This window comes from Anabas testudineus, chromosome 2, assembly GCF_900324465.2.
Source record: "Anabas testudineus chromosome 2, fAnaTes1.2, whole genome shotgun sequence".
NCBI classification, from domain to species: Eukaryota; Metazoa; Chordata; class Actinopteri; order Anabantiformes; family Anabantidae; genus Anabas; species Anabas testudineus.
This window is the reverse complement of record NC_046611.1, coordinates 24,614,316-24,627,670: the sequence shown is the minus strand read 5'-3', so window position 1 is coordinate 24,627,670 and position 13,355 is coordinate 24,614,316. Positions and strand designations below refer to the sequence as shown.

At 43.0% G+C, this 13,355-nt stretch overlaps 2 protein-coding genes across 5 annotated transcripts in view; one reads left to right on the top strand and one right to left on the bottom strand.

The window, feature by feature from the left end:
- Window positions 1-6,582, top strand: part of LOC113163263 (solute carrier organic anion transporter family member 5A1) — a 30,757-nt gene extending 24,175 nt beyond the window's left edge. Inside the window, exons 6-10 of the mRNA XM_026361723.1 lie at window positions 82-280; window positions 2,755-2,914; window positions 3,362-3,603; window positions 3,689-3,753; window positions 4,489-6,582. Of these exons, the coding sequence (XP_026217508.1) occupies window positions 82-280; window positions 2,755-2,914; window positions 3,362-3,603; window positions 3,689-3,753; window positions 4,489-4,946 (1,124 nt within the window). The 3' untranslated portion in view covers window positions 4,947-6,582. The remainder of the gene's footprint in view (window positions 1-81; window positions 281-2,754; window positions 2,915-3,361; window positions 3,604-3,688; window positions 3,754-4,488) is intronic.
- Window positions 6,583-7,432: 850 nt separating this feature from the next.
- Window positions 7,433-13,355, bottom strand: part of sulf1 (sulfatase 1) — a 35,078-nt gene continuing 29,155 nt past the window's right edge. For 2 of the 4 annotated variants that reach the window (XM_026361719.2, XM_026361720.2), the window contains exons 18-21: window positions 13,159-13,282; window positions 11,515-11,548; window positions 10,455-10,505; window positions 9,520-9,699 (exon numbers count right to left, since the gene is read on the bottom strand). In XM_026361719.2, the coding sequence (XP_026217504.1) occupies window positions 9,666-9,699; window positions 10,455-10,505; window positions 11,515-11,548; window positions 13,159-13,282 (243 nt within the window). In that variant the 3' untranslated portion in view covers window positions 9,520-9,665. Of the gene's footprint in view, window positions 9,700-10,454; window positions 10,506-11,514; window positions 11,549-13,158; window positions 13,283-13,355 lie in introns of all 4 variants that reach the window. The other 2 variants (XM_026361721.2, XM_026361722.1) reach the window with 2 other exon arrangements.

Genomic DNA, 13,355 nt, shown 5'->3' with positions numbered 1-13,355 from the left:
TCTATTTCTGTACTGTTTGCAACACTTGTGAAGTTCTTTCTCCATCTCACCAACTCTTACTTCATGTGATCTCTCTCACAGGTGTGATCATTGTACCCAGTGCCGGGGTGGGCATCATGTTGGGGGGTTATATTGTGAAGAAACTGAAGCTTGGTGCCAGGGAGTCTGCCAAGCTGGCCATGATCTGCAGCGGGGTGTCTCTGCTCTGCTTTTCCACCCTTTTCATAGTGGGCTGTGAGAGCATTAACCTGGGAGGCATCAACATACCCTACACTACTGGGTAAGGACAAACATTCAAATAGTTTAATAATACAGGAAGCTCAACATCTTATGTGATCTTACTGAAAAAACAGTTTTTAATATGTGTGTTTTGCTTGCTGTGCTCCTTTTCCATGACGATGTGCAGTAGTAACATTTTATGTTGTGAGCACACCATACACCCTGTTTAAAAAGATCACCTTCCACTGCACATGAAACCCACACAAAATGGTGGAGGGTGTGGGTTTAGGGTGCTGTCACTGCTCCCATCATCCTCGTGTTGTGGTGTTGTGCTGGAGTGCGAATGATTAATTAGCAACAGAGGCATCTGCTCTCGTGGCTCCAGTGAATCACTCTGCCACCTCTATTTCTGCTGCTCGACGCCATATCAGCAGCCAGGCTGCAGAGTTAACAGTCATCCAATGTGTCAGCCCCAGGGACAAAAAATATGGAGCGGGCGGGTGTGTCTGCTGGCACACACTGTTACGAACACACTACAGATAGACACACACAGTGACCTTAAATGATGCAAAAGACCCTACGAGCTGATTAACGTATCACACATCAGTAGTGTAATATGATCACACTGAGTATGATACACAGCATGTTTCAGAATGTCACTGAAACCTGCTAAAGGTTATTCTGCAAGGATACAGGTGGTTGCCATGACATGTTGTGAAGCTGGGTGCCCATGTTACACACAGTCAGAGGCCCAAAGCTTGACGTGAACATGTGTTTTCATGCTGACTGAGAGTGAAACGCCCATGTTTCAGTTTGGTTAATTAACTTTGTTCTCAGGGTTTGTTTTTTTTTTTTAAAGAAATGCTGTGTCAATTGTCGTCTAGCCGTGTGGAAGTTCATAACTGGCTGTCCGTCGGCCTACCCCTGCTCCGCTCACAGCTAGCGCCAGTTTGAGTATATGTACAGAGGTGGATATGTCTCTCAGAAAGTGACTGTAAGAGAATGAATTTAGTTTAAGTTTCACAACAGTGGCTAGTTGGAGGCCAGCATCTTTACATCTGCAGTGTTTTAATGTATGTTTATGACACTCTGCAGACAGCCCCCAGAGCCCCAGAATAAAAAATAAACTTATAAATTAAGCATAATGTAGAATCCCCTTAAATATATCTAAGCTGCTCAACATCTGTGAATGTTCTTTTCTCATAAGTGAAATAACTAAGGTGACTATTTAAAAGAAAGGGTAAGTAGTCCCATAGCTGACTCATCAACTTCAGTAGTCTTTGTTTAGCTGGTGTTTCATAGAGGGGTCAACAAGGATGTGAAAGTTGGTCACTAGTTGCTGGTAGCACCCACATGAGGAATGTTTACCGCGAGCTGATCCTGGCGTCATGTTTATTATACATTTTCAGAACTGTCCATTGATCAGACCTTGATAAACCTTCACCGTGCTCAACTTCTGTTGTTCTCAACTTGTTCATGCCACTGGCCCTGTTCACTCTCTGTAGTATTTGACCACATTAAGCCTCCCGGTAACTTGGCTCTGTGCGTGGTTTTTATGCTATGCTGTCTGCACACAGTGACACAGCATCTGAAGGGTTCAGCAAAGGCAGCCTGCGACTCCAGCAGCACTGATGCCTTTTGACGTGCATGCTAGTGCACAAACTATCTGGAATTTGACACTGTTATGTCAGGACAAGCCCAAATTTGCTCCCCATCCGACAACTCATATAAAAATGAGGATAGGTATTATTTAATTGTCTTGTCAAACATAACGGTCTGTTAATTTTGTCCTGTCTGAGGAAAGCAAAGTGTTAGATTCTTTGACAGACAGGTCCAATCAGTGTCCAGTGTGTTCATGTGTGTGTCAGTGTCACCCCGGGCTGTTGTGGTTTTAGGGCCTGTCCCCGGCTGTTCCGCCGGGCTCAGAGCAACGCTTCCCAGAGAAAACCCAGGACTCGCTTCACTGCTCCTGGTTTAGACAAAGCAAAAGTTCTGTTTGGTTTAGAGTGACTGTTCCCACACTGCCTCCTGAGCCACTAAACATGTCATTTCCTCAACCCCCATCTCTGTCCTTCCACCATCAGACATCACACTAGCTGGTTGGAGGCTAGAGTAGAGCTAATTAAAAGGGCATCCATTAATGATGAGAAACACTGCAGCCCTCCTCTCATAATGTCCATAATGCATTTTGCTTCATATGAAACACCTTGTTTCACTGGTAACTTGCATTACTGCACTGATGCAGGAGTGATGCTATGCATGGAAGAAAATGCAGTATGTGAAGGACTGGGTTTTATGAGACACACAGCATCAGGATTTTTTTGTTTTTACCAAGCTTAAATAAGAATTACAAAGAAGCACATTACCTCCCCGATGAAAAGAATGAATTAATGAAAGTGGCTTATTCAGTGGATTCTATAAACAAGAGATGCAAATGGCATGAATCCAGAAATAAGAAGAAGGTTGTGTTTTAGCGTGGGCCGGTGAATGGATCTGATTCTTCACAAATGTTTTCCGCTGTCTCCATCTGTACAGCCCGACCCTGACGATGACCCACAGGAATCTGACAGGCAGTTGCAACGTGAACTGCGGCTGCAGGATCCATGAGTACGCTCCGGTCTGCGGCTCTGACGGCATTACCTACTTCAACCCCTGTCTGGCTGGATGCAGCACAGTGGGCAACGACAGCTCCGGCGTGAGTGAACAAAACTCTGGCGCAAAAACACACACACAGACATACTCTCTCTGCTCATAACACCTTTTGTTTCATTGTCAAATAAACAATTGCAATAAAGTACCTTATACACAAATGGCAATAAAATGTGATTGATGAGATTGGTTTCGGAGAACTTTGCTAACAAACATATAAATCATCAAGGACACACAAAGACCCGTTTTGTGTTTACTCTCTCCTTCACAGCACAGGAAGCGTCAAGTTTCCACAACAATGTCAGATAGGAAATTATGACAAAATGAGGAAAGGAAATGTCTTGATTCTTTGTCCAGATCACTGACGGCACCACATCGCCGGTGCCACCCAGTCTGTCTGTGTGTGTTTCGGAATTTCTATTAGACTTTAGCTACAAGTCTTTTAATGGAATCACGTAAAGTGAGAACGCCCTTGTCTTGTTTTTGAACACAGATGAGGAACTACACAGACTGCGGCTGCGTCCAGAGCAGACAGGTCATCACACCATCTTCAGGGGGACAGGTCAACCAGCTCCAGCTGGTCATTGTTAAGACCTACCTGAACGAGAATGGATACGCTGTGTCGGGGAAGTGCGACCGCACCTGCAACACGCTCATCCCTTTCCTCATCTTCCTCTTCATTGTGACCCTCATCACCGCCTGTGCCCAGCCCTCTGCCATCATTGTCACTCTCAGGTAAGGAACCACTTACTCCAGTCAACATCAGACAGAACATTATGGTGAATTTCTGTATTATATGTTGTGTTTTCTCGTTTCTCAGGTCTGTTGATGAGCAAGAAAGACCTTTTGCTCTTGGGATGCAGTTTGTCCTGCTTCGAACTCTTGGTGAGGTCCTTACCATTCGTGCTACACTAAGTTAACAGCAGCAATCTGAAATCTCACTCACTAAATTATTCAACCTCTATTGCACATTAGGTGTATTGGTAATGAACAAATCAAATAATTCAAATAGCTCAACACTGCATTGATGTTTTGAGTGGTTTCTTCAAATTCAACACAAATGACAACTTTTAATGACTCTATTCAACCCCTTCATTGAGGGGGTTCAGAGTTAAAAAAACATGGAGGTCGATTAATTTTGAGTGTTGCTGTACACAAATACTATAGACATGTTGTATTTATACAACTGCTGATTCCACAGTAAAGTCTTTTTATTGTTGGGGCTGTAGTTAGTGATGGAGTATTGAGTTTATTAAACTGAATGGTGCCACCATGTGGTAAAGTGTTGGTGCTGCAGTGCAGTGGATCTGTATTTAAGTGCTGTCGCCCAACTTCATGCCATGAACTGGCTGTACACAATAAGAAACTAAATGTCATAGAACAGTTGTTTACAGTACAAGTATTTTAATAAATATGTGTATTAACTTTAGAGACTTTAATACTAAACAAGCGTGTAAACAATAACTCAGCTCACATGCTTCATGAATACTGAGTGGGTTTAGTTTGATTCGAGCACATTGGATTGTCACTTTTCCAGTCTGAATACACAACATGCTGGTTATCAGAAACCGTAATCCGATTTGAACGTGTGTTAATCCCAGCTTCTGTCTCCCTCTTCAGCCTACATCCCCACGCCCATTTACTTTGGTGCTGTGATCGACACCACCTGCATGCTGTGGCAGCAGGACTGTGGGGTGCACGGCTCCTGCTGGGAGTACGACGTCACTTCATTCCGCTTTGTCTACTTTGGCCTGGCCGCCAGTCTCAAGTTTGTCGGCTTTGTCTTCATTTTCCTCACCTGGTACTCGATCAAGCACAAGGAGAACCGAGCTGAGCGCTGGCGGCAGCACCTGCCTCCGCTGGGCACAGTCAGTGAGCTCATCTGCCACGCCGGGGGTCAGAAAAGCCACGCCCGCACACGCTCCTGCCCTGTGTTCATCCCGCCTCGACCCGACCCCCCGACCGCCCTGCTGCTCAATCGAGGCCACAGCAGCCTCAGTTGCCCGGGCAACGCCCTCAAAGCAATAACCCCTCCCATCCTGCTGCCACATCATCACAGAGGCTCCGCCCATGTCTGAGATCACGCCGGGCCTCCATCGTGGGTATGACCCATGGGGTGTGACATGTGCCTTTCTGTTTGTGCCACACGGTGTCTGCTTTACATCACTGGACACCAGGGGGGGGCCAGAGCTGTGGCAGGATGGACAGGCAGAGACACAAGTACGCCCACCATACTTAAAGGGCTGCTCATTGTTGTTTATGGTAACAGGAGCCAGACGGATGCTCTTTTACTGTGAGCAGCCACAAACAGCATCCACACTGACGGTCAGACCTCCACTTCAAGGATCGAATGATGTAAAGACATCACATGGTGCTACTTCTACGAGGCAGGGCATTAGAATCTCTGTACAGACCGATGAGGCACGATTAACATGGTGTCTAAAGCACAACTGACAAACCTGTACTATGCAAGATCCTATGTACAGCTCTCTCTGTATTCTACATTGGTACCTCTACTTCTTCTCACACGTACCACAGTTATTTTTGTCGGCTCTTTCACAATGATCCTACTTTTCCTTAGAATCAGAGCGAACATATCAGCCCCTCTGTCCCTGGTATTTGAGCCATTCCACCTGTTCTCGTGTTATTTGCATCTGTAGAAAAGACAAGTGGGTTCTTGTTTTTATTTATTTTTTAATCGTCACTTTTTTTTTTTTTTCCTTCTTTTCTCATAACCGTGCCTCTCAGGCTGTTTTGGCCAGTCCAGGATACAAAGCTAGCTACCAGGGTAAATGCTAGTGAAAAGCCAGTCACATTCTGCTGTCTACTCTCAGCTTTCCTGTTTGGGAACAGAAATTCAGTCATAGTGCCCAGTAGTCAAAGTTTCCCATTTTGGCAGGGTAACTGTAGTTTAAAGCTCATGAGCACCAGTGGCACAGTGTTTAATGACTTTAATGACGAGTCCTTCCAGTGAGCAATAAATATTAAACTTCACGTAACACTACTGTATTATTACAAACAGAAGAAAGGAATCTAAATGGTATTTCGTCTCTGACCATGTGCTAAAGCTTCATACTGACGTGATCATATCTGAAACTAAAAATATATTTAAAAAAAAGATTTTTTTAATGTATCAAAACTGCTGTTGATCAAATTTGACCCTGAACAGCTTCAAGATCATTTTATCTAATCGATTGCATCATTTTGCCTTTGTACTGTAATGGCTTCTCCTTTCTAACAGTCATCGGATGTACATAGTAGTTATCTAGTAGTCTAGGCTTTTGAAGAAGTACGGCAGCAAGCATGTAAAACAGCAAAACCACTTAATCCAGCAAGAGCAGTCTGATGGTGATTCTTCAGTTCCTGGGTGTGTGGTGCCCTCTAGTGGATGGTGAGATGATTACATGAAGGCCAGTGAATGTTCCGGTTTTTTAGACCTCCTGCAAATTGTTTGTTTAAAAATTGAATGATTAAACTTAATCACTGAATTTAACACTCCAAAACCGCACTTGAGTAAAAGATGGATCTGACAACAGAGCTTGCATGAGCTTCAAATGCCATGTATTCATTGAAAAAGTCAAACCTGTGGCAAAACAATTGTGAAGTGGGGTTCATCTTGATCAGTATGAATTATCTTCACAAAGCTAAACGGAGAATCTGATGCAGTGAATAAGTTTCACAAGTTAACATTTTTGGCCAAGATTCATAATTTTCTGCCAGGAAAAAAAAGATCACATGGTAATGGCAGCGACTAATTTTTGTATTATGTTCACTTAGTACCTCAACGTACATATTCATGAGTGACCATCATGTAAATACTGACAAAGCAAATTAGGTGTATTATACGGTAGAGCTCACATATAGTTAGAATTATATTTATGAGCTAACCCATGACTTTGTACGCTATAATCCATAAGAAATATTAAGTAAAGCTACATAAAATAAAATAACTAGTCGTGGTGCCTGAACAGTATTATTCACACTGGAGGGGTTGAGGTAAAATGATGTCATGCGGGGAGGGAAGTGGGTTACTGAAACTTTTTATTTTTTCTTAAGTCAAGTGGACTACGCCGTTGAGTTGACTGACATGCTGATGTTACCCAGAATACCCTTCTCACATCTACAGTGATCCTTTGCCCTTCCTTCTGTCTCATGTATTTAAACCAATAAGCAATTGAAGGTGTTACAGTGATTTCTGGAGTAGTTTTCATGTTGGAGGCCTTAGTTACAGTCCAGAATTGGGCTTTTGTGCCCTCCATGTAAACTTAACAGTGAACGTTTTGTAGGAAGGGTACAGAATCATCCAGCAGATTCACTCAGACCACTACACAGTAAACGTAAGGACATCGGACTTTACTGTTCTGAAAGTTGAGCTCTTACTGCTTTGTGCTCCTGAGGAGCAGAAGTGACACTGCTGTTTGTGAACATTTGGTTTACAAATGACTTGAATACTTGATATTTGCCATTAAAAACTGAAAAACTGAATATGTTTGAATTATTAATTACTATATAAATATATGTTTGTAGACATGTGGTGTGACAACACTTGAGGCCACAAGATCAGTAGGGAGGTTGAACGGGTTTATTTCCCAACAGCTTTGTGGTTCTCCCAAAGCCAGAGTTGTAACACTTCTCTACACACACACACACACTCACTCACACACACTCTCACACTCACTCACTCACTCACACACACACACTCACTCACACACAGGCAAGAAACAAAAGGGCATCATCAGGTGATAACCAGCAACTATTAGCAGAGAGGTTCAAATATTTCACCCTCACTGGTCTTTCAGTACTTGAAATGTTATTTTGTCTACAGACAAAGCTGTAGAACAGTGTGTTGACATGATCAGCTTTAAGGGACTTTACAGCTACATTTGAAATGGATTGGCCATGTGCAAACAACTGGTGATTATCACAGCACTACATCATGCAGCATAAAATTAACTGGTGACATCTCAAAAAAACAAAAAGTTACTAGTTAAGGAACATTTTCTAACCCCTGGTGATCGTGTAAGCACCTGCTAGTGATTAGTGAGGATAATAGTAAAGTAAGAATAAAATGCAGTGAATGGTGACTAACGTGCAGCTCTGCTACATGCACTGGTGCAGTTAATCAGCAAATAGCGTCCTGGCAAGAACAATAAACCAATCTGTTTTTTTAGATGTTGCATAATTCTAATGATGTCAAGCTGTCGGTTATAAATGTCGACTAACTAGTACTGTCCCATGATTCTCTACACTTTCTGGTACAATTATTACCGCATAACAAGGACGTTAAAAACAAATGCTAAAACAGTAAAAGCGATGGTTAAAAAAGCTATTTGAGTGAGACCTTTTCAGAAGTGGCAATCCAGTTGTTGTCTTTCATAATCATCTGATTTTACAATGGACACAAATGCCAACACCTCAAACAGTGACAGGTGAGGATCATAATGGTGAAAAGTGCATTTGGGATCAGTCTTACTGGTGAGTGACAGTGTTGCTTTATGAATAATAAATTCTTTAACGTGACCTAAAGCTGACTAATGCTAACACATCCATCCAGATGCTGAAATGGTTTCACCACTGACACATGTTTTTCATAAAAACATCTAAATTGTCAATGGTGTTATCCATGTGGAATTAATCACTTTTAATCCCAATGCATAAGTTTAGCTGCATTAAGGCTTTTTCTTTTCTAAATATATATCTGAGAAGAAAGAAAACATAACACTGTTTACTAATAAATGTAGGCACTTGTAAAAAAATAAACAATAATTTTAATACTCATACAACTCTGACTGACTGAGGTGGCATCACTCGCCGCATCTCTTGGCAAGCTCATCTCCCAATCACTGTGTCTGTGTGTCTCTATGGTGACGAGCAGCTCATTGGCTGCTCAGCACATGCGTCTTCCTCAGAGGGTCTGATTGGAGGGTTGAGGCAGAGAGCCGCTGCCTTCATAGTCCAAGGTGACGGGCAGTGCTGACTGAGGCACCCCAGCATTCTGTGGGGTACTACTCTGTGTGGTGGGGGGGCTTCCAGTGGTGCTGGCCTGCACCGTTGACCTCATTGTCTGTGGGGCGAATGGAAGGTAGCCCTGGGCCTGAAAAAGGTCTTCCTCTTCAAGGTCCAGGCCCAAGCCAAGACCCTGTGAACCTGTTACCTCTCTCTGGTCTGTGCCAGGCTCCAACTGGACCTGCAGGCTGTTGAGAGTAAAAAGCAGGTTGTTGTGTCCCGTCTCCAGCTCCGTTAGTCCGTTCCCGCTAAACATGTCTCCTTCCATCTCCTCCAGCTGCTGTGCCCACATATCACTCTGGAAGACCCTGTCCCTCCTTGGACCCAATGGTATTGGTGATTCTGACATAACGGACACCCTAGTTCCTTCTACAAGCTTCTCAGGAAGACTGTTGACAGCAGATTCCAGTTTCCTTTCCAGTGTGGGCATGGGTGTAGGTTGTGATGATGGTGTATTGCCGGGGGCGGGGGTGGTGAGGCGAGCCTCTGTGGCTGGGCCTGGCCAGATGTCACTGGCTGAGGCCAGCTCTTCCCCACTGCCCTCTTCAAGGACTCCACCCCCGGCCCCGGAGCCCAGCTCTGGCAGGGTGGAGTCGTCAAGCTTATTGGTTCGGTTCAATTTGTTGGAAACGTGTCGCAGTGCAAACATATTATCTGCATCCTTCTGGAAGTTGGCCCAGTTATCTGGGCTGGGACTGTAGTCGGGCCTACATTCATAAAGGCTTTCGTTTATGCTATACAGATCCTCCAGTCCCTGCCAGTTCACCTCCTCATCTGTCAAGTTGGGCAGTTTAACCCTGTCGTCCGTCCCATATTGGCTGTGTGCTGCCAAAGAGAAAGAAAGAGAAGACTGTGAGGATCTGAAGTAGAAAGCACAGGGAGCTCTTTTCAGGTTTACTCAGACAGCATGCAGTCATGCCCAGCTTCCACCTCTCACTAAAGCAGCCAGCTCTATGGGGAATGAAACCCAAAGCAACACACACACACACACACACACACACACACACACACACACACACACACACACACACACACACACACACACACACACACACACACACACACACACACACTTCAAAGCTAGATAACCTAGATAAACACAACACCCACACTCAACTCAAGCCAAGAGTAGTGCAAACACACTAGAAAGACTGAAAAGAAAAATATGCAACAATATGGAACCATCATAATAAACTACACATAAAGCTGTGCAAGAAAAATGTAAATACAGTTAATGATAGGCCTGCACTGGATTGAAATGCAAGGTCAGGCAACCTGGAATAAAATAACTTAACAGCAGAAGGTGAGGAGAAAAAAAAGAAAATGAGTTTGCTCCTGAACGGTGTATCCCCAGAAAACAAGATACAGGCATTCAAAACGCTATGACAGAGAGAAGCAAATAAAAGAAAATCGCAGAAAAAGCCGAGATCAGAGTCGGGCTCAGTTTGACGCCTGCAAGTTAAAACCTAAGAAAAAAGAAGCAGCAGCACCAGTTTTGGTTGGCTTTCCTTGATCAGCTTTTTTTGTTACTACAGCAGCTAGAGAATGGAGCTGGTTTGATGTTGGCTTTTGGGACTCACAGGAAGGAGAGGCTTGGTCTCCTCTTTGACCACTTTCGATGCTGTTGTTGCCTGGTAAGCAGGTGCCAGAAACAGAGGTCAAAAGGGCAGAGGTCAGTGGGCGGACAGAGAGGGCACCGCAACTCAAGTGTCCATACTACCACTAGCTGATGGCCATGAGCAAAATGAGGGCTTTTCTGAATGTGATGTTACAAAGATAAGCTAATGTGATGATGGCTGGTTATTTGTGGGTATGGCTGTCATGGCATGGAGGGTGATATTAAAGGAATACTTTGACATCTTAGGGAATTAGCTTCTTTTCTGAGAGTGAGATGAGAAGATTGATACGACTGTTTTAATTGTAGTGTGAAACTACAGTCAGGAGGATAATGTGAATATGTGAATCCTATTTAAAACGGCAAACTGTCACTTCAAAAACAAAGCAAAATATAATATATTAATCAAGTATCTTTTGAAATGTGTTCATTACACTATGATAGTTATTTTTTTCATAGGTATTGATCTTCTCATCTGTTCTCAACAAGAAAACTGAATAAGCCCATTTCCAAAACTGTCAAACAACTCCCTTAAGCTTTCATGTAGACTATAATGCTTGTGTGGGGATGATACAGTATCATGCATTGTCATTCACGTGCACTTGATGCTGGTTTCGTCCTGAGTAAAAGCAGTTATTACGCACCTCTATATAAAACTTCTTAATTTGCTTTTTAGCCATGCTATGCTGAGGGCAGCTAAAAAGGACTGAGTCTCGTGTAAGATGGGAAACTGTTGTAAGTAAGTTCAAATTGCTGCAGGCTGACATTAAACAGCAGGTAAATGTGAAGAAAGATTGTGTGATTGTGCACAGAGGTGACAACAAATGAAGCTGATTCAATGACAAATAAAAAATAAACAAACAAAAAAACACATCCGTTATCATTTGTTAGCATCTCCCCAGCATGCAGAAACAGTTGAGATCAAGCGCCAGCACTCCATGGATGTATTAGTAGGAATGAGGCAATTCGGCCCATGCAGGTGTTAAAGAAAAAGCCACTGAAGAGAAACAAAAATTGGTGGATACCTGTGTGGCTCATAGCTTGCTCCATCTTTACCTCCTGATCGGAAAAATAAAAGCAATCGATTGTTAATGCTTTGATTCAAGGGGATGTGGGAGGGAAATAAATAGGTCATTCACACTGAAGGTTCCTTCATGCACAGCGGATACTCCCTATAGAGAAATGCAATTATTGAATTGTCAGAAGGAGGAATGAGGACAAAAGAGATTTTGATTCGACTGGAGGAAACATTTGAAAGATCATACGATTGGGCTGGATGGAGAGATGAGGATTTATCAGAGCAAATGTGAGTTTTACAGGGTTTCCCCTTCAGAGCAAAACACAATAGGTTATCCAGAAGATGATAATGGTGGTTAAGTCACACCCCAAAAATAGATGCAAGCAACTGCTAGATCCATTTCACCCAAATTTTAATAATCAATCTTTTCCAACAAAAAATATTACTCGGTGTAACCACAACAGCAATTTCACTGGTTCACCAAGCTGGCATCATAACCCAGCAAGGGCAGCCAGTGCAAGTTAGAGATTTTAGGCTGCTATGTGACATGTGTTGGCATGGTTTTGACAGGTCTAGCATGCCAGCACTGAAACACAATCAGTTTTCTCAGAGCTGCTTAGCTGCTCCAGTGCTCCACTCTCCAGCTGGTAATTACAGCCATGAAGTTTTTATCCTCAGTACATAAACAACACGGCCTGTTCATGCCACACACGAACACTACAGCTTGGCCGCCCGGGCTTAGGTCATTATGACACTACTTATTAACCACCTCCATTGCTGGGCTTTCTGCTCTTTAAGGATGCTTGGCCCATGTGGTGGCAGTAAAAAAATATTGTGGCTGATTAGGGTAATGATTCATGACAAGCTTGAATAAAGTGACGACAGCATTGTCCAAATAATATCTCTAACACTCAATGAGTCACAAGGAGGAAAGATGGCCATGATGCTCAACGGTAACTTGGCCTTATTTTGACCATAGTGAGTGCACTATGTATACACAAAGTGTAAAATATAGGAAAATATTCCAGTAGAGTTGAAGGTCCTGGGCTGAGAAAGTAAGGTCAGTGTGTGCGAGTGTGTGTGTGTCATTGTGAAGAAAACATAAAATTCACATTAACAAGTGAAACACAAGATGAGTCCTTAACCTTCACCTGAATCACCGAGTTTCCAGAAGCATGCAGCATGCAGATATTTGGACGGACGGACACACAGTCATGTATTCTTGTGATGATGGATTTGTTAGCTCGTTGCCCTAACACAAATCCAAACCCTCACAAGTAATTGTGTAACCTTAAACATTATCCTGTCCCTAACCGCAACCAAATGTTAACCTGAACAAAATTTGTCCACACAAGGAAACAAAGACATGCACAGACACAAACACAAAACTGAGACTGATACAAATTTCAAATACAGCAGGAACCAGACTGAAATTTTACAAACCAGTATCACTCTTAACCACCTAATCACAATCAATCACTATTGCAGCATCATCATTTTTTTTTTTTTTAAAACACATAAACAGATTTACATTTGGTATTCTAGACATTCTACACTATTCTGCTATATCCGTTCATAAGTACAACCATCTCATTTCATTTTTGAGCAATCAGGCAGCAACAATAAACAAAGTGAAAGCCAGTGTTTTTACCTGTATCCAAGCCTTTAGGACGAGGGTTACACTGCTTGTAGCCTTGACAACTCCTCATCTCCATAAGCTGGGCATGGAGACTGTTCAGCACGTCTCGATCCACTGAATATACTGCATTAGTCAGCTGCACAATCACACACAAAACAATGTTTAATGTCATGATGTGTTATATAAGCCAACAAAACAGTTCGAGAGAG